At 38.9% G+C, this 21266-nt stretch overlaps 1 protein-coding gene across 1 annotated transcript in view; it reads left to right on the top strand.

The window, feature by feature from the left end:
- LOC107556058 (condensin-2 complex subunit G2-like) overlaps positions 1–21266 on the top strand; it is a 29064-nt gene that overhangs the window by 2385 nt on the left and 5413 nt on the right. Inside the window, 19 exon segments of the mRNA XM_016239049.1 lie at positions 58–215; positions 319–453; positions 549–643; positions 2355–2529; positions 2532–2627; positions 2773–2901; positions 3651–3830; positions 4212–4364; positions 8365–8587; positions 8744–8838; positions 11822–12016; positions 12101–12277; positions 13629–13739; positions 14142–14270; positions 14637–14736; positions 16986–17176; positions 17387–17527; positions 17839–17942; positions 18024–18124. Coding sequence (XP_016094535.1) covers positions 58–215; positions 319–453; positions 549–643; positions 2355–2529; positions 2532–2627; positions 2773–2901; positions 3651–3830; positions 4212–4364; positions 8365–8587; positions 8744–8838; positions 11822–12016; positions 12101–12277; positions 13629–13739; positions 14142–14270; positions 14637–14736; positions 16986–17176; positions 17387–17527; positions 17839–17942; positions 18024–18124 — 2688 coding nt within the window.

Below are 21266 nucleotides of genomic sequence, written 5' to 3'. Positions count from 1 at the left end.
CACATTTCTTTCTTAAATAGGGTTGTAATGTATTTCCTCCATTGTCTTTTACTCCAGGTATAGAATGCGCTTTGCCACTGTCACACACACCCCTCCAGCAGGCTATTCATTGGCTGTTTGAATGCTGGTGGAGACGGGATCTAAAAGGGAAGGAGGAGCTTGGATGGACTGCTTTCCTTGTCTGTTTGGAGAACACTGTTACACTTGAGAAACCGGTACTAGAACAACTTTATATCCGTTATATATAATAAACAGGCAGATCATTTAATATTCTATGTTGTGGATGAAAGTGTTTATGCTTTCTGGGTGTGTTCCCAGGTCAGTGAGCTCAGAAGGCTCCGTACTCTACGAGAGGTGCTTCTCAGTGTAGACTTTGCATCTGAGAGAGGGCAGCAGGTCATTGATCCTCTCCTCCAGTGTTTCTTCAGGGTCTCTCATATTAAACAAGAAGAGGTTTGTGTATATGTGTTTGTGGGCTCATACATTTGAGACATTATTTTCCACTGTAGATCATTTTTATATTATTTTGTTTATTGCTTATTTTTCAGGGGAAACGGTTCCTTGCCTTCCTTTTTTCTTGGAACGACAACTTCATTCGCATGATTCATGAAACTATTAAGAATCAGCTGCAGTTTTTCCCAAAGTATTTCAAACACTCATGACCTCTTGTTTTATAATGCTTTGCTTTGTAACTTTGTTTATGTTAAGAGACGATACGAAGCAGAGACGGACCACTTTTAGTAACTGAAAACCTGCTACACTCAATATATAGATGCTAAGTATAGTAGATACAACAAAAGAAGTTTACTCTATAATGCGCATGTGCATTAAATGCCTACCAAGAAAATAGTTGTCTAGGTCTATTACCAAGATGGGAGTCCAGATAACTGACTTGCCTTTTTAAGGACTTTCTGTGGAATTGGCCGTCATTTGGGATGTAGTCTCGCGGAGCCAGACCTTCAGACTGATGGCTGAAGGTCTGGAATCCATGGCAGCTTTGATTGGCCCGATCACAGTTAGTTTCTTTCAGCGTCACGTTTCGGGGCGTGGAAATGTCGCCACAATAACAGAGCTCTCGGACGTGTTTGAAAGATTCTATGCCACGAACTTTAAATATTTTGCATACTTTTGAAAATCCAGCATTTAGTTGATCATAATAAACGCTTATTGTCACAGTTGTAAACACGACGGCTTTCTTCTTTCGTGAGGGGGTTTGGCGGCACGGCATCTTTGTTTCCAGGCGGAATGTTAAAAGAACGCGACACGCACGTCTCCCGGAAATCCTATATAATTCAACCAATCCGATGACGACTTCGAAACTCCTGAAGTGTTTCCACTTTTGTGTGCCGTATGCATCAGACGTTTAGCCAGCGGTCCATGGGTGTGACTATTTGGGATCTATCTTTTTAATGCTTTTTAGCAGGTAAATTACTCGGTGCACCTTTAAAAATTGGAAATTAAATGGACCATCACATATTTGATGGGAAAATTGCATGACACTACTTGAGTAGCAGAGTTATCAGGTGATCACTCACACAGAATCATCTTCTCCACACAAAACTTGTCCTTATTAAAACAAGCCAAGCAAGACAGTTCTGTAGTAACCTTCACATATTAATCAAACAAGCAATATTAGAGTGGTCTCTGTACTAAGTACACTGTGCATTTGTGCTGTATGATTTGCTATTTCTTTTGATATCCTGTACCTACAGGATGCTGTCTGTTCATGTGGCTGAAATTTACTTCAGAGCATGGAGAAAGGCATCAGGTTCTTTTCTGGAGGAGATTTGAGTCCACCTGCATTCAGGACCTAATGCAGCACGCTCTGTTGCTGCACAGAAACTCACCTGTACACAGTAAAGTCAGACAGGTCAGAGAACGTATTTCATCTTTATTGCAATTAAGTGGATAATTAAATATGAACTTGTTAACATACACTATCATTCAAAAGTTTGGAGCCGGTAATGATTTTAAAAGAAGCCTCTAATGCTCACCAAGGCCACATTTACTTGAAAAAATATAATAAGAACAGTAATAGTGTGAAATATTAATAATAAATAAGAGAAATAATAATCAAGAGGCTCATTTGATACTTAGAGGCAAATGGAACAGTTAAATTGGTGATCTGAATTTTGAAACTTAATTCTTCACTGTAAGTGAAAATGTGTCCCTGTCTCTGCATATCATCTTCTCCACACAAAACTTGTCCTTATTAAAACAAGCCAAGCAAGACAGTTCTGTAGTAACCTTCACATATTAATCAAACAAGCAATATTAGAGTGGTCTCTGTACTAAGTACACTGTGCATTTGTGCTGTATGATTTGCTATTTCTTTTGATATCCTGTACCTACAGGATGCTGTCTGTTCATGTGGCTGAAATTTACTTCAGAGCATGGAGAAAGGCATCAGGTTCTTTTCTGGAGGAGATTGAGTCCACCTGCATTCAGGACCTAATACAGCACGCTCTGTTGCTGCACAGAAACTCACCTGTACACAGTAAAGTCAGACAGGTCAGAGACCGTATTTCATTCAGATCCTTACTTATTTCCACAAGCAGAAGTTTCGTGAGGGTGTCGATGAGATGCTGCACAGACTCTACAAGCCAATTCTGTGGAAAGCATTAAAGGTAGATGATAAATCAGTTGACAGTGTGTTGTTTTAATTGCGCTTATACTTTAAACATGTTGATCTTTAAGTTAAAGCCTATAGCTAATGCTTAAGTGAAGTATATCACCTTGTTCATTTAGACATGTTTATAATTTTTTCAACAGGCCACCAATGCTGAGGTTCGTGCCAATGCTACACTGCTCTTCACTGAGGCTTTTCCCATCCATGACCCCAGCATGAGCAGTGAGATGGTGGACCAGGCTGTTCAGAAACAACCGATTTACTGTTTGTATGTCAACAGCTGATTCCATATTGCATGATTATGCATTATTGATATTTTGTAATATTTGCACAATAAATAAACCGGATTAATAAAGGGCATTCAGTGTGTGCAAATAGAGCGGACCAGTATGCATCCATTTTTTCAGTGGCCTTGGTTCTGGAAGTATTTCTTCATTCTTTAAAAAAAGTCTTTGAGAATTATAAGCTTATAAGCTATGAACCAAACCAACCAGCTACGAGGTAAATCACAACATTACAAGCTTTGAATAAAAGCAAAAAAACTATTTCTTTGCAGAATCATGGGTAATGTAGTTTTTCACCAGGAATTCTGCTGTTAGACATGAATATTTAAAAAATAAGTTGAAGTAATGCAGGCTGGTGGCTTTAGCAAAAACATTTACCATTAACAACCTTGTAGAAACAAAATCAAAACAAAAGCATGCACATCACTAGAAAAACTCTCAAACAAAAATATTGATAATGAAAACAGAAAAAAGTTGGCACACCTAGGCTCCAAATATACATAAATTTAATAATGGACTATCACACCGGTGACGTTTCAAGCACGCAGGCGAGATCTGATGAAGAGCCTGCATGCTCGAAATGTCACCTGTGTGATAGTCTGTTAACATCATCGTAGCTCACAGTAGGTCTGTCTTCATCACTTTATAAGTTATCATTAAAAATGAGTTCCCCTGTGGAGAAAATGATTGGGATTTTTACTTTGGGAAACTGACAAATTGACCCTTTGTGTCTATAGGCTCTCCTTGATGACCCACAGCCCCTCGTGCGCTCTTCGGCAGTGCTGGGTGTATGTTCTGTCCTGGCTCGTTGCTGGGAGGTAATCCCATCCACAATTATCACTGACCTCCTGGAGAAGCTCATCCTGCAGCTGGCTAATGACACAACCTCTCCAGATGTCCGCTGCTCCGTCTTCATGGTAAAAACCCAACTGTCTATCAATCACTTGAGCAAAGTGATAGGAGAGAGATTGGGAGCAATTCCTCAACATATTTCTAGTTTTGCAGTGGAATGCAAATTTAAAGCAGTTAACAGATCGAGAAAAGGACAGTCTTCTGCAGAGTAATTTCAGCTTGATTTAGTCATTTTAGAGCTTCAAACTAAAAGGCTACTTGGAGTGAATGGAATGTACCAATCATTAATTAAAAGTCCAGAGGTTAGCACTGCTTACAAAGACATTTGAACCTGAAAGAGAAAATACATTTTAAATATGTTCACAGTTAATTTAAACTTTTTGTGCTTTTGTGCTATATATTTTGAATGAATAAGCCTTATTATAGCATGTTTGTTTGCCCTACAGTGCATGTCTATAATTCTGGATAACAGTTTAAGTCATCCACTCATGGAAAAACTGTTACCTGCTCTGAAGAGTAGCCTCCATGACAGCTCTGAAAAGGTGCGTGTTGCCTTTGTGAGCATGCTCCTCAAGATCAAGGCTGTACGGGCAGCCAAGGTAAGAAAAGTATATGATTATGATGAAAAATAAATGGTTAATATACAGTGTATATATATAGGGCTGTCAATCCATTAAAATTAATCGCACATCAAATCTGGCCAAATATATTACAAAAGAATTTACCAAAAGATTAACAAAAAGACTATTTACAGGGCTTAAAGTTCTCTGGCACCATGCCGAATCTCCGGCATGTGGCGTTTAGCTGCGGGAAAATAAGATAGTCCTCCTATATTTAAAAAAAAAAAAAAAGAAAGAAACTTGTTGATTTCTCGTTCGAGTTGATGAGTTTGCCTACCAATGTATGAGAGGAACACAGCTTTCACTCTCAAGATTAACAAAAAGACTATTTACAGGGCTTAAAGTTCTCTGGCACCATGCCGAATCTCCGGCATGTGGCGTTTAGCTGCGGGAAAATAAGATAGTCCTCCTATATTTAAAAAAAAAAAGAAAAAGAAAGAAACTTGTTGATTTCTCGTTCGAGTTGATGAGTTCGCCTACCAATGTATGAGAGGAACACAGCTTTCACTCTCAACCAAACTAACATTACTAGCCAATCAGACATTTTTTGTCCTATAAACATGAGACGCGCATAATAGTATCCAACTGCAGAGTCGCAGCTGATGAACGCGACACATTCTGAAAAAGCTGCGAGGCGCAATGGTCAAAGATTTCCGTCTAGAGCCATATTTATATAGAAAAGCTATTTTCTCTATAATTAACAGAGCTTTGTAAACAGCTCAGAGTAATCACATCATCGCCATAAGAACAATATGATTGGCAGAACAAATTTACCTGTAGTTTTGAAAAGGTCCTGTTCACACATGATCTCTTAACGCCAATTTACCAGTGAAGACTGTATGTGTGAAAGGGGCTAAACTCTTCCTCTGCATATGCGGCAAGTTTGGGTTGCTTAACGTTCATCTGGGAAAACTGCCTTGTCTCATTTAATTTGTAACTTAAGTCATTTATAAACCTATGCCAACACAGAATATATCAACATATTTCTAAATATGCGATTTATTGTAGATTGCGATTTCAAAATAAATGTTTCTCACTTTGCATGTGGCCAAATATTGCAATTAAATGTATTTAAATGGCGTTGAATCACATGAAACATCATCAGGCCGTTGGCGCCCTCTGCAGGTATTTGTGATAATATAGGCATATTACATTATGTATTTAACAGTTGTTCAATAAAACCGTGTGCTTTGTTTTGATACTTTATTTGAGCCAATTATTGCCTCATCGTTAGTTTATATATAAATATAGTCATATTAAAGCCTGTTTTTCACTTGGTTCTATTTGTATTACTAAAACATACTTGTCAAAATAATCAGTAGATTACTTGATTCGCAAAATAATTGTTAGTTAAGCCCTAGATTGGTTATAACATTTCAAAATATAACTGCATTGTTCTAATTTTTGTAATTAAAAGACAAATATTTTGTCATTAAAACATTGTCTTGTTCTATTGAACCAAGTATCTGCATTTTGTCTCATCTCATGAGCTAAGTGTATTGTCACACCCCTAGTGTCTATGAGCATGATAAAGCTCATAATTGTCCAAGTGTATTATATAGCCTAGCTTTCATTCTTCAGGTCAATCATATACTCATGAAAAAAAAAATCAGTTTGAAATGAGGAAAGCGATAAATTTGCCATAGTATCCTTTCAAACGTTAAAGTTACCACAGTCATTGCATTCTTTGCATGTGCTGCACTTTATTTGTACCATTTATTTGTATAAATATTAGTTTATATATTAGAATTTGAAAGACAATAACAATATTTTTTGATAAGTGATAAGTGAGATCTGATTTTAGTCATTGAGAACCAAAAGAGTAGTGCTTGAAAAGTCCTTGAAAGTCCTGGAATTTCATTTTGCAGTATCTGTACGAACCCTGTTTAAGTTACCAGTTCTTGGAGCATTTTATTTTGTTGTTAATTGAATTGAACTGTAGTTTTCTGTATATTTGAACTGTATATTTCTGAACTGTCTTTGTATATTTCCTATTTTATATTCATTTCAATTTCATTTTGCAGTATCTGTACGAACCCTGTTTAAGTTACCAGTTCTTGGAGCATTTTATTTTGTTGTTAATTGAATTGAACTGTAGTTTTCTGTAGTAAACTGTCTTTGTATATTTACTATTTTATATTCATTTCCTAGTATTTAATTTACTATTTCTTTTGAACAAAACAATTTCAGAAATTTAATTTTTTTAGATTGTAGGTCATCTTGGACATGTCAAGGACAAATCTAACCAACAAAACTTGATATCAAAAGCATCCTAAATGTTACATGTGTTTGCATTATAGTGAGTAACCTTTCCTGGTATTGCTGTTTCAAATATCCCTCCATAATCTGTAGTCTGAGCCTGTCAAGGGCTAATGGCAAGGGCAGATATGTTACTAGTTAGTTTCAAGGAAAATCATTTTCAAATAATGTTCTTTTTTTTTTGCCAAATAACCCTGTGTATGTGTCCGCCCCCCAACCCCCGGAAAAAATTTAACAAATTAACAAAAGATTATTTAAAGCCATGAGAAAAGCATGAAATGGATATTACAAAAAGTAGCTTTAGAAAGTCCCTCCCCCCCCCATTTTTTATTTTCGAGTGAGCTATACTTTTTAATTAGTTTTTTATTTATATGGATTTTTTTTGTTTTATTTTCTGATTTTATTTGATTAATATGTAAATGTGAAATAATACTTTTTATTATTAAATTATACTCTAATTAAGAAAGTCATTGAGTCATTAATTTATTCATTCTATGAAGTAAATGTGGCTCTCTTATGAAGGGGCCATTGAATCATTCATTCACTCGATTAGTTCAAAACACTGATTCATTCAGAAATTGTGTTTTGCTTGGAGACGCACAACCGTTCTGCTGTGGTTTTAAAGGGGTCATATGATGCTTTTTTAAAGATCATTATTTTGTGTATTTGGTGTAACAGAATATGTTGACATGCTTTAATGTTCAAAAAACATTATTATTTTTCAAATACTGTACATTATTGTAGGTCCTCTATGCCCCGCCTCTCTCAAACGCTTAGTTTTCTACAAAGTCCCTCCTTCCGACAAGCGCAGTCTGCGCAAAACTCCGCATTTCAACAGTCAATAGCAAATACTTAAACTAATAACAAAACAGTAGCTGATTCAGAAGCGCCAGATTGTCATAGCAAAGTCAGAATTACCTCCTCTCCTAGGTTCACGACATGGTTGTCCATAAAATGCATTGCTGTTCTGTTGTAAGTTAAACTTAAAGATTCCTAAATGCATCTACTTTCGGAAGGCCAAGTAAAGTGCTTTTGCTTTCGCACTGAAACACACAGCGTCTCCCTGACATGGCTGCTTCAACACTAACTGCGGTTACTGAAACCACGCCTTCTTTCTTCACAATCAGCTTGTAACACTCCAAAGAGAAAGGAAAACTTGAAATCGCATCATGACCCCTTTAATAGGTCATATTTATGTTTGCAAAACTGAGCAAAAACAGACAGTATTGTGTCTAAAATATAACAATATTAATTTCTCATTTATTGAACTGTTGTATAAAATCAATATCACATTTGCTGTTTGGGCTGAAAACAGCCCTTGTGTGATATTGCTTAACTATATCATATGATATAAATATGAGACAAAAAATACAGGGACATTTTTGCCCCAATCTCTTGAATGTTAGAGGCATATAACTACGTTCTGTAGGCTACATCACGCAGTGAGTTGTTGCTCTGAATCATGTTCATCATCAGTCAACTGTATATGTGTGATATCAAAGTACTGCAAGAGCTGTAGAGAGTTGACGGCTCTAGAAAGTATATGGGGGAAAAATTTTTTTTAATTACATTCTGAGCCCTTCCAAGATGTAACAGATTAACATTATTTAACAATTTATTTGTTCTCTCACCAAATTTGCTGTTAAAATGTTTTACAAATTTTTAATAAATATTAGTGTACTCATTTTTGCCTATTTTGTCCCACTTTGTCATGCTACAGTTTTGGAAAGTTTGTTCCATGCAGCACCTGCTGGCTCGATTGGAAATGGACTCTCCTCCTGTTTCCAAGCGAATTGTCAGTCTTCTGTTCAACTCATTCTTTCCAGTCAACCAATCAGAGACTGTCTGGTGCGAACGATGCGTCACTCTGATTCAGACAAACCCCGGGGCGGCTCGCAAGTTTTACCAGCACGCTTATCTCTACACGGCTCCTGCTAATATAGGTTAGATTGCTTTAGATGCCCTCAAAAGCTTTCTTAAATATCAATTCTGTTTTATATTGTGTGTTGAGTTACTAGGGTTTAGTTTTGACATTTGGAAGTACATATGTGTCATTCTCAGAAATGTCAACGTAAACTCACAGTGCTTTCTCCTTGTAGTCAAGCTGATGCTGGTGATCCGAAAGTGCCTGAATGTGTGCATTCAAAGTGCAGGAGATAATGAGTTTGCATCTAGCAATAAAGAAAACAGCACGGTAAGACTTAGTATACACTACTGTTTAAAGTTTGGGGTCAGTAAGATTTGTTTAATGTCTCTTATGCCTAGTTCTCACTACAGGATTTTAAGCCGATTTACAAGTTAACAAGCTCCAACAGTCGGGATGTGATCTGGGGGAAATCAGCGGGTGATCAGCGCTCTGCAATCTTTTATGTGTGAACTACTCTATGACGCATCAAAGAGGCTCGCTGATGTGTCACTGCCTCATAAACACCAAACAAATATCTAGCATGCTAAATATCTGGACCGGTCGGCCGACTCAAGATCACATGGTATCAGGTGTCGCGACGAGCTACAGCCAGTGAGAGAGCAAGGTTGAGGTCAGCGGAAGAAAAACAGCAGCAGCAACACGGCTTTAAAGGGGACATCGGATGCTAAATTCACTTTTACACAGTGTTTGAACTTAAATGTGTTGGCAGTGTGTGTACACAACCACCCTATAATAATAAAAATCCACCCAGTACTAGGGATGTGCGATATACAGTGGTGTGAAAAAGTGTTGGCCCCCTTCCTGATTTCTTATTTTTTTGCATGTTTGTCACACTTTAATGTTTCAGATCATCAAACAAATTTAAATATTAGTAAAAGATAACACAAGTGAACACAACATGCAGTTTTTATTATTAAGGGAAAACAAAATCCAAAACTACATGGCCCTGTGTGAAAACGTGTTTGCCCCCTAAACCTAATAACTGGTTGGGCCACCCTTAGCAGCAACAACTGCAATCAAGCGTTTGCGATAACTTGCAATGAGTCTATTACAGCGCTGTGGAGGAATTTTGGTCCACTCATCTATGCAGAATTGTTGTAATTCAGCCACATTGGAAGGTTTCGTTTAAATGCTTCGGTTCAGCCGCAATGACTCACTTATTAAGAGTGACTTGCTGCCGCCTACTGGCGGTTTTAATTTTACATTTAATGTATCTTTATTTTTTAAATAATTTCAAACATCAGTATTCAATGTTTTATGTTTCAAATATCAAAACATTATGCATTTGTAACTTCAAGTTAAAGCACTCTATGTCCCTCTGAGCTGAATTAAATAGTGTGTAAATACATCTGAATGCCACTTCAGATGCAACTTCTGCAAAGATTCATTTTGTTGATACTGGTTTCATTTGTTTGGTAACAGCCTAAATGTCTTATTCTAATTGACTGATTAAATGTAACAATTTGACTCAAATGATGCACACTTTTAGAAAAAAATGACTTTATTAAAGGTAAAAATGCCCATAAAAGGAAAAAATCTATTTAAACATTTGAAAAGATTAATTTCTGTTCACTGATGTGAACTGACCACACAGAATGAAGAATATCAAAAACTGCAGCTGTCCTTGGTAGTCAGATATCAGCACAATAACACATTCGGCAAAATATTGTCTAATTATCGTTATCGAGAATATCCCAAAAATATTGAGAGATTTTTTTTTTCTTTTCAAAATCGCACACCCCTACCCAGTACTTGTTTTTAAATCCCCACAAATCATAAGCACTTTCTCAGAGCAAGCCGTTCACAGTTTCTTGGCAAAGTGACGTCACTTTGCACAGGACCCTTCCACGACTGTTGACAGACACTGCCGTTTTAGCATAGCCCCGCCGTGAGTGAGCTGTAAACAGTCCACCATTGTTTCGACGCCACAGCAGGTGTAAGGTGTAACAAGAATGTCTCCTAAGCAATTGAGGTGTTCTGTTGTGGGATGTAAGAATAAACATAGCAGCCTTCATTTACTCCAGACATCTGAGCCGCTGAAGATGCAGTGGATTACTTTTGTTTTTGAAGGGAATGCGCCCCCGATCTACCTAAATTCGTTAATGTCTGCGCGAATCATTTTACACCAGACTGCTTTCTGAGCAAGGGACGATTCAAGGCAGGTTTTGCTAAAAAGTTACAACTCAAGGATGGATCAGTACCCACTGTTCGTAATCCAGCTGCACCTCCAGAAGAAGTAAGTCCCACACTTTATATGTTTATGATTATTTGCAAATCGCCTTTCCTCTTCCACGGAAGAGAGCGGTGAGCAAAGCTCATTAGCATTTAAAGAGACATGTACAGAAATGGGTCACTGCGAACAGAGCTGTTTTTGACAAGGTAAACTGGGGTGTTGTTTTACACGACCACTGAGGAATTTTAACCAAAGTGTGTTGCAGATCACATGGTATTTCATGAAGACCCTAAAGAATCATACCATCTTGTGGAAAATGGGCATCCGATGTCCCCTTTTAAGAAAAGTTTGGACAAAAGAAATGGAGCGAAATTTTTCAGAACAGATCATCGTGCAAACAGCTTGCAGCACTAATTTCTTCCCGACATCCATTTTCAAATTAACAACTCCTGTTTCACTTGTTGTTTCGTGTCATTCCCGTTCAACTTGTGTTTTTGTGACAAAATGTGGTTTGGGGACGGGATAGAATCGTTGATGGAGAGTTGTTGTCAGCTTGTGTAGTGTCACCCCCTATTGCAGATCATTTATGTAGTGTCGCGTAATTTGAACACCACAACGACATCAAGACAAACAGTAAGTCATGTAGTCTGAACAGCACAGCGATCTGCCGACATTTTAAGTCGGACTTTAGTCTTTGCAACTTCAGGGATCTTATCTATGCACAATCAGCTTGTAACACTCCAAAGAGAAAGGAAAACTTGAAATCGCATCATATGACCCCTTTAAACCAATGGTGCAGCTAAAAATGAAAACACCCCCTTGACATGAGACGAATCTGAATTGTAATTTTTCGTGAAGCTATTCCTGCAAAGGACAGCTCAATGAAGAAAAGAGCATTTCAAAATCTTCTTTCCTGCTGAGTGTTTAGCACAATCCGCATGGTGCCTCAGCCATCTCCCCAGAACAGCAGGTTGGCTCAAAAGCGAAATGCCAATTCTGATTCCCATTTGATCCAATAGGCGTCCTTAATTGCTGGTGGGATTGAGTGTGTTTTCAAGGCTTTAGAGCGATCTGTAGGGCAGTCTGGGTGTATTGCATGACTGTTTTCCTCTCTGCAGGAGTAAAGCGATGTCTCACTTGAGGAGTTTGAAAGCGGGCACCGCTGTGATGTCATACAGTCTGTATGTGGATTGTCTCTGTAGCTGGGGGCAGATCAGCCATATTGTGGAGCTGATAGAGAACTGGCTTGTGGAGGCTGCACCTATGAGAGCGGTAAATGTCACATAAAGTGTCCATGTGGGGGGTCATTAGGTTTTTATGGTATTTTCATATACTCTATGATCACTCACTTGTCAGCAAGGTGATGAAGATACAACTGGCAAAGTGCATTTTGATGGGCTGGAAGAGTCGAAACCAGATCTGGGCCTAGACTATCTGGATTATCTGCTCCTGCACCCTAAAACACGAGACTGTCTGTTCACACTGCCGCTGGATCAGATCAGACCGCTCCATAGGGCCCTCAACAAATGGAAGGTACAGAAGTTTGATGATTGCTATTGCAAAGAATTGGTGCAAATGTACTCTTTTTGTGATATTACTGTCATTAGTTACAAAATCAGCATGGTAATTGCATGTTTTCACAAGTCTTGCTTTGAAGATACTGCTGCACAAAGCTGTTCAGCTAAATGACATGATGTTTTTGGCCTTATTATATTAGTCAAAGCTGTGATGAGCTTATAGAATTGTTTTGTTCAAAGGAAGTTGTATTTACTGAGGTCTTCAGTTATTGTTACATTTTTTTCTGCCTTTATCAGGGCCTGAATTTCATTTTGGAAAATGGGGGGGGGGGGGATTGGGGGGGGAATTCCCCCTTTAGGTGACTCTCTTGGGGGTTTTAATTTGAGGGGGGAGTTAGTGTATTTATTTTTTTTAGACATATTTTTAAAATACAATCATCCAACCTAAATGTTTCGTCACCCAGTGTACTTATGCTTTACAATTTATAATGTTGTTGATTCATATTTATATTGTGAGGAAGATACTTAAAAAGAACTTTGATTTCAAACTCTGAATTGAATTTATTTTAACTAAAAAAGACGATTAAACAGTCAGTAATAAAATAAGAATAGATAAATGACAAGCAACTAAAATGAACTGTACTTTAAGTTTTTCAGGTAGGTATAAAAGTAATATTCAGGTACAGCAATACCACAGAAACGGAATAATCTGTTTAACATTAAAATAACACTGGTTAGTCTTCAATGTATAAATAAATATTAATGACAGACAGCAGCAGGTTTATTTAGGTTGCTGTCTCTTTAAGACTTCATGCACGAATCTGTTACACAAGTTTTGTTTCTCAACTGTTTACTTTAACTTAATAGCCTATATACCGACAATGTTTAGTATAAATCGACTGTTTACGTGAATACTCATCAAGATGGGCATTTTGACATAATTTTGTATGTATTTGGCCGTTTACACGCAATAAGGTGCAACACAACTTCATTCTGTAGTTGTGCGCTCTCAGATGCGGCTCTGTGTATGCGCGCTTTGGGTGTGAGCTTACAGAAAGGGGTCTCACAGAGAGCATGCAAGTACTGAATTGAGCATGTGAATGTTTAAAATTGTAAGAGACAAAAACATGTGCAAATGATACATTCTGTCACCTGTCCTGAGCGTCTTTCACACTGAAATATTTGCAGAAACTGTGGGAATCAGTAGAATTATGCGCAATCCTGCGCTGAAATTCAAGCCCTGTTTATGATCTGGAAAAGTGGATATGTTTTCTAGTTGAAAAGTTTTAAAGTTATTTTTATGCTTAGCTCTGAACTGTACTATCTTTTTGGAACTATTGTCATTTCGCTTTTGTTTATGTGTGCAGTCACTGTTGTTTTCCTCCCTGAGCGGAGAAGAGGTCAGAGTGGAATTCATTGAGACAGCGCTGAGAGCTTTTATCTTCCATGGCCGACTCAGTATCCATCTTCAACACAAAGTGAGTGTACTGCAGTAACCACACTGCATTCATTCTTTGAGTCCTTCACACTCCAAACAAAGCCAACATTCTCTGAACACACTCATTCAAGCAATGTTAAGATGTGAAGAGAGTTTTAAAGAAAATAAATTGTCTGTTAGTACTTAACCTGTACATTCTCAAGCACTGAAGTGACATGACAATTCATTTCAGCAGTTAAAGTAGGTCTCAGAATCTCAAGCTTATAATACAGTATTGACGTCTTCCATCTGTCCTGTGCTGAACTGTGCAAATGGTTTTCATTGGACATGACTTGGATTTTGTTAACTGCAGATCAAGCAGTAGTTGCTTGAATGGTCTGTAAGCTCACTTTCAGATTGAACAAATAAAACTCATAATCAGCACCTCTTTCTGATCCTACAGTTCCCAGAGGAGCGGGAGTTCCTCAAATCCCTGGAGCATTCGGTGTCCTGGGTAGAGAAAAGAGTCCTTCCTTTTCTGGCCAGCTCCAGCAGTGAGCAACAGTTGTCCTTAAGCAGGAAGACCATAGAAGTGAGTGGAATGATCAGTGTGAACGTGTTTTTTCAAATGGTTGGCAATTTGTCCATTTGAATTGTCATAATATTTCACAATATTACCTTTTTTATTTTATTTTTGATCAAATAAATGCAGCCTTAGGGAGCATAAAAGACTTAAATCAATTAAAAAAAATCTTGCCAACTTTAAGTGTTCACGCAAAACATTTGAAGCTTTATTCAACATTATATATTAAAAAGAGTGTTTTCAGTTGAAAATGATAGACAACACATGAGGCCTAATGAGGCCTAAAACTAATCAAATTTCACAATGAGTTGTGCAGACACACAAGATTTTGTGTTGTATGTATATAATTTCTTTCCCTTTCTGTATCATTGTCAGAGTTGTTTAACAGTGTGCAAGAATGTGCTGCGGGTTTCTGTAGGAGACAGTGATTTCAGAGACCATTTACTGCAGCATGTTGCCTCTGTACTGCAGACAGGTGAGGATTAAGTATTTATACTGAGCTAGGGCCCAGTGATTGTATGAGTTGTGTTTTGTCAAAATACAATGTTTGACCACCTTCCCACAAAGGTTTACAAAAGAGTGTTGCTGCTGTGATGCCAAAACCCAGAGGACTCTCCATGGGTTTGCCTGGGATTTTTCTTATGGGTTTTTCAATTCTTGTGTAAAATAAGGTCTGTGGTAACTAAGCATAACTTGAACTGCACACACTCACACCCAGATGTTCTTGTGTAGTTACCCATTATAAACATTATAAAACTTTTTATTTATTTATTTATTTATTTTTAACAATTAGGGCTGGGCAAGTTCGCATTAACGCATTAATTAATTAATGCCAACAATTGTTTTTTTTTTTTTTTTTGGTAACTAAGCATAACTTGAACTGCACACACTCACACCCAGATGTTCTTGTGTAGTTACCCATTATAAACATTATAAAACTTTTTATTTATTTATTTATTTATTTTTAACAATTAGGGCTGGGCAAGTTCGCATTAACGCATTAATTAATTAATGCCAACAATTGTTTTTATTAATATTATTTTGAAAGTCTGTTGCTCACTGGCTCTGAATACACATACAGACAAACCATGGGTCATCACAGGAGTGGTGGGATGTTGATCAATACTGGTTTGGGATGGGTGTCATCATGCGTCTCAACCAATGAGAGCATTTGGGCCTAACACCATGTCTACACCGGACACGAGCGGTGATGCTGTCTATACTGGATGCGGCGCGACACGACAAATCCCCGACAGTAAACTGCTGCCTTGTTCTATCTATGATGTACTGACACAAAATTCAAATGATTTGCGACGGCCGCTTTGTCGCGTCCAGTGTAGACATGGTGCAACCCCTTATTTACACTGCACGCATCTGCGGCGCGTTACAGCTCCGACGAGGTTTTGTTCCATCCTCCATGCGGTGCCAACTCACCGGGATCATTTCAGAAGCGAAGTGACAGGATTCGCGGGACGACGTGATTTGCCTGTCCGACGTTGTTTGTCTTGATTATTGGTGTTCTAACATGGCTAAGTTGGCTAAATGTTTATGTTCTGTCCGGTTTAATTCTGTTTATAGTTGTATTTATTGCTATGTCCTACTTTGTTGTGCTGTAGACTACAAAGTTAATACACTGAAAAGTCCAGTTATGAACGACAAGGATAAAAGATTTGTAACTGTGTGTGTATAGTCGTCTAAAACACATCCTCAATTATCTTGTATCTATATTTCACATACCATTTCTGGCATCCTGGCAAGGATATAGTGATGTGAAATACGATCTGGAGTTTGGGCGTGGCGTCCATGGCAGGCGAACGTTCTTAGGATCGCAACGAATGATGGCACATATGAGCCTCCCTCAAGACGCTCCATCACAAAAAGAATACACAAGTTGTATGAAAAGGCGATTTTAATTTGAGTACATTAATGTTTAAAAATATTTTAACTGCTACTATGTAAAGGGAATACTGCTGTAAAAAAGCACCTTGTTTAATGTGTTTCCAAACAAATGTTATTGCACTTTTGGTCATACAGCAGTACTTTTTAAATAAAAGTGAGGAATACACTATTTTTGAATTCATTATTGAATTTTGTGCATAACAATGTGATTAATCACGATTAATTGCAGAAAAATCATGTGATTAATCGCGATTTAAAAAAAATTATCGTTGCCCAGCACTAAAATTAACATAACTGCTTTAAAATTTGCACTTTTACTGTGGCTATGTGTAATTTACATTGTAGAGCAAAACGTTCAAGCATTGTCAATTTATATTTACCACAGACTTTGTTTTATTCATAAATTGAAAAACCCCATTATATAAACCCATAGGAAAATCTCAAGGGACCCTAGGCGAATTAGTCTTCTGGGTTTTGATGTCACAGCGTTGTATAGAGTAGTGCTTTTAATATAATTGTGTGTGTGTATGTGGGTTCATTTAGAGAAAGGATACATGTGCACTCCTCATGTGCTCGCTCTGCTTACTGAGGTGGCACAGGGCTGCCTTTCCCATAAGGCTACATTGTAGAGCAAAACGTTCAAGCATTGTCAATTTATATTTACCACAGACTTTGTTTTATTCATAAATTGAAAAACCCCATTATATAAACCCATAGGAAAATCTCAAGGGACCCTAGGCGAATTAGTCTTCTGGGTTTTGATGTCACAGCGTTGTATAGAGTAGTGCTTTTAATATAATTGTGTGTGTATGTAGGTTCATTTAGAGAAAGGATACATGTGCACTCCTCATGTGCTCGCTCTGCTTACTGAGGTGGCACAGGGCTGCCTTTCCCATAAGGCTGAAACACAGGAAGATCAATCATCCCTCACTATCCGCATTTTGACCAACATCTTCCAGAAAGTTGTGGAGATCATAGCGCATAGACTACGTAAAGACAAGGAAGAGGCTCAGGAGGTGAGGCCTTTGAAAAGAGACATTAGGGCCTTCTTTAAATACACTTCCATTCCATTTCTGGATGATTCTGAATGTGTTTAACAAACCTGTGTGCACATGTACATATTTAAACTCAAATTTAGTATTGTAAAAATTTGACTGAAATTTCTACCTGACAGCATTTCTTTTGGACTCTTTCTTTTAAAAAAGCCTTTCTTTATGTATCTTTAGCTGTGTTGCTCTTCTGAAGAAGCTCTTTATGACTTCTTGCTGGTGACTAAGTTTACAACTGAGAGGTCAGAGTTCATCACAGGAGTCTTCTCATCACTCTGTGCAGCAGTTATTATTGATATCAGCCGCACTTTGCAGAAGGTAAATCCGCTAATTTGAGTTTTTTTTTTAATGTTTTGTGATGTTTGTGTGGCATTGCTCCTTTGTCTGTTTAATTGAAACGTTTGTTGAGCTCAAAGCATTTATTTTTACTCGGATGTCTTTTTTGAATGAGTGATATAAATAAGAAATATTTTGTTCTTGAGACAAAATTAAACCATAAGCAGTGTGGGAAAGTTGGCTAAAGCCATGTATAAAAATAAGTTAATGGATAAAAGAAACAAATTGAGACACTGAGGCATGGAAGAATAAATGTACTGTAGAAAGCAACAATTTGATGTTTCTTCATGCAGATCTCTCATGTGGAAGAGGTGTTGACTCCAGAGACGGTTAATGACCTTCCACCTCTCTCGAACACCATACTCAAAGTGACGCTCAAATCACCTGCTGTTACCAGGTAACATTAAACAACAGCTAGAACTAAAAGCCTTTGTTTATACTATTGAACACTTCTGATTCATTTTCTGGTATATTCTAGGTTTTTTCTGTCTGAAATAAGCTCCTCCATTGAGTCAGAGGTCATCGATAGTATCACACAATGGGCTGCAGTTACACACATTTTGACCATCATCAAACAATGTGAGTTTTTGTTACTCATTTTTTGCTACTGTTAAGGCCCATTCACACCAAGAAAGATAACTGTAAAGATAGTGCTGGGCGGTATACCGGTGTAACAAATCAATTTATGGGGAAATATGAATAATTAACTATTCATAGTTTAGATCCACTGTAGATATTTAGCTGACCACTCAGGGTCAACCGTCTTGTCAATTCTAAGAACGTTAATATCCTGGTTAAAGGAAATAACTTTCTTACTGTACAATTCTATAAGTTTGTAACGTAAATCTGCATGATTATTGACTCCGGTAAGTAAGGTTTTATTAACTACATAAACACTTAAACTAGTCTAACATACTACATAAACACATTAAGCCGGTCTAACATACACATACACACACACACACACACACATACAGTTTATAGGAAAGGGTTAAAGTTTAACTCAGCATAGAAAGAGGCATAAAGAATGGATTTTATGGAACACTTTGCATGTATATTCAACAGATCAAAGCCTTCAGGGATACGTCAGATTCTGAGTTCAAACACACCTTGTAGAAAGGTGTAACTGATACTTAATGCATCAATTAAATCGACTAAGTTTGATACTTGCGTATGTCTGAAAAAGATTCCTGATGCAATCTTAAGGCCCCAAGATCTTGCTGAAGTTGGTTGATGAAAAAGAGCTAGTTTGAGTCAGAATCACTTGATGAATGAAAAGGACTAGGCCGGAGCCTGGCACGAGCTTTGGTATCCTGGAGCGTTTCTCACATCTTCATCTTAGCATCTCACTGAACCACCGAACAGGGCGGGTCACATGGAGTGTGGCCTTTTAAAGCCTGCAGAGATTCACGCCTCTCAAGATGGGCTTGCCCAATGGGGAAGTCCGGAATCTCAAGTGGGAGTTCTGCGTTTTTATGGCCCTTTGTCTCTAAGCATGGTATTTTGCATATGTAATTCACTTGAGTGTTGATGCAGAAATTAGTAATGATTCTTAGAACATCCATATGTTGCAGAGGTATCAGCATGTAATATGCACTCTCAGTTAGATCATCCGAAGACGAATTCATAGATACTAGACATGGTAGAGTTACTTATATGAATGAGTGGTTTATCGTAAGCATGAATAAAAATAGTCTATAATACAACAGATTAAATACAACACAGCAATAATATACACAATGGCCTGAAGAAAATGGGTGTTCATTCAAAGAAGGTTTTCCTATGAATTAATTAGTAGAAAAGTCAGTTTCTCCTGTGCATTTGTGCCTTTCTTATGAGGAAAATGAGGGAGTTTATCCCCTGCATTCCTTTTAGGCCATAAAACCAGTGATATCAGCATTGGTTACCATGGAACCAGAGGCCTGTTCTGCCTTTCTGAGGTGTTAGGTGCATTTCGGGGGAAGGGTCCATAGACCCTCGTAATTGGCCATTTGGTTAGGTGATGGGGAGTGCGATATTATTTGTTAAATATAACAAAAAGTTGTGTGTCTGATTGGTCCAAATGCTACATAATTCCCCCCTTTCGAACGTTGTTGTCCAGCCAATAGACAACAGCGAGCGACGTCAAAAGTGCTGAACAATCCAGACACGCCCCTGCCACTCACGGCTGGGAGACAGTGGTGGCTTCTCTGGCTATTGTTGCCTCCAGGAGTGGTTGTGGAGCCATGGTGGATGCTGTTAGGTGGTGTGCTGTGGTGATGTAGGCTGTAGCAAGGTGAGGGTCCTCGAGCTTGTGCAGCAGGTGTCGAGGCTGTGTCACCTGTTGAGTTAGTCTGGGTAAGATGGTTGTTTGTCGATGTTGTTAGCCAGTAGGCTATCCGTGGTACCCACGATGTGGAACAGCCGGGTTAGACTCTCACTGGTGAGAGTGCAGGTGGTTCCAGGGATTGCAGGTAATTGTTATGGAGATTTTGTAGTGTGCAGAGAGTTTCAGACTGACCTAGTGATGATGGCAGGAGAGCAGCAGGTGGTTGTTAGCTCTCTGTTCTGCCCGAACGTCACTAGAAATCTGATGTTTGCGGTGTCGCTTGGCTCTTGTGGCGGCACCGACTTGAGCTTGCCTGAGTTGTGTTGGTAGAGCTTTCGCTGTTGGGCAGGTGGGCCCGCTGCTCAATCCAACGTTGTCTGGCTGCTTCTAGGGGTGTCGACCGGTTTCAAGGGATGCTCCTCCCTTGGAGGGGCCTGATGCTGTGTTGCAGCAGGCAAGGAGTCAGAGGTTTGTCCTTCTCAATACTCCTTAGTTGAGTTTTGTTCAAGGAGCTCTTTTGCGAGTGTCAGCAGCTCCTGTAACCCAGAGGTAGGCATGTCCAGCTGTCCTTGTGTAGCCTCCGTTCAGCACCCGTGTGGAGGAGGATGTTGTGGTGGACTGCTGTCGGACATACCGTGGTGTTTGCAGGATGAGGACGCCTTTTCCCAGTGGTTGGTCTGGAACCTGGGTCTGTTGCCATGGTGATGGCTCTGTCCTCTTCTGGCTAGGGGCTTTCTGTAGAAGGGTTTTGCATTGTGGCAATGCTGGGTGCCTTCTGGTGCCCGCTTTGGATTCTGAGTTGTGAAGTTCAGAATCAGTGGGGTTTGACAAACACCTTTAGTGGAGGCCTTGCTGCTTGTTAAAGGCCTTCTGTGTCAGGTTACACAGCTGTTGATTAGGCATTGTGCGGCAGGCCCTAATGCCTAGATGACTTCTTGCAGCTGGTGTCCTCCGCCATCCCAGGGTAATCGTGAGCTTGGAGTAAGTTTGTCAAAGTCTGTGGTAGTAAGCATGGGGAGTTGCACGCCGGCCCTGCTTGGTGTCTGGGGCAGCGATCAGTCCATGTTCAGACTCTGGGTCTGAGAGTATTTAGGTTGCCAGATGTGTTGTCTCTGGCCAGCTCGTTGGGGTCACACGGTGTGTGTGTCTGCAGTGATCCTCTGGAAAAGTCCCTGCCCCACCCCCTTGTGGCTGCTGGTTGGTGACGTGTGAACAGTGGCTCTCGCCCCCCCCTCGCAGGTTCAAACTCTTGGCTGAGGGGGTGGGCCTGCTGGCCAGGGGAAGTTCTGTTTCGTGTTTCCCTGTCTGTTCACCTTGTGGTCTGCAAGCATATTTCAGTTCATTTGTGACACTGAATTCACCTCGTTGCGTTGCTTCGGTTCGCCTGAAAATTATTATTATTATTTTTTTTTT

The sequence above is a fragment of the Sinocyclocheilus grahami genome, unplaced genomic scaffold (assembly GCF_001515645.1).
Source record: "Sinocyclocheilus grahami isolate Dianchi unplaced genomic scaffold, SAMN03320097.WGS_v1.1 scaffold554.1, whole genome shotgun sequence".
NCBI classification, from domain to species: Eukaryota; Metazoa; Chordata; class Actinopteri; order Cypriniformes; family Cyprinidae; genus Sinocyclocheilus; species Sinocyclocheilus grahami.
Note: the sequence above shows the minus strand (reverse complement) of the source record. Positions and strands in the feature narration are given on the sequence as shown.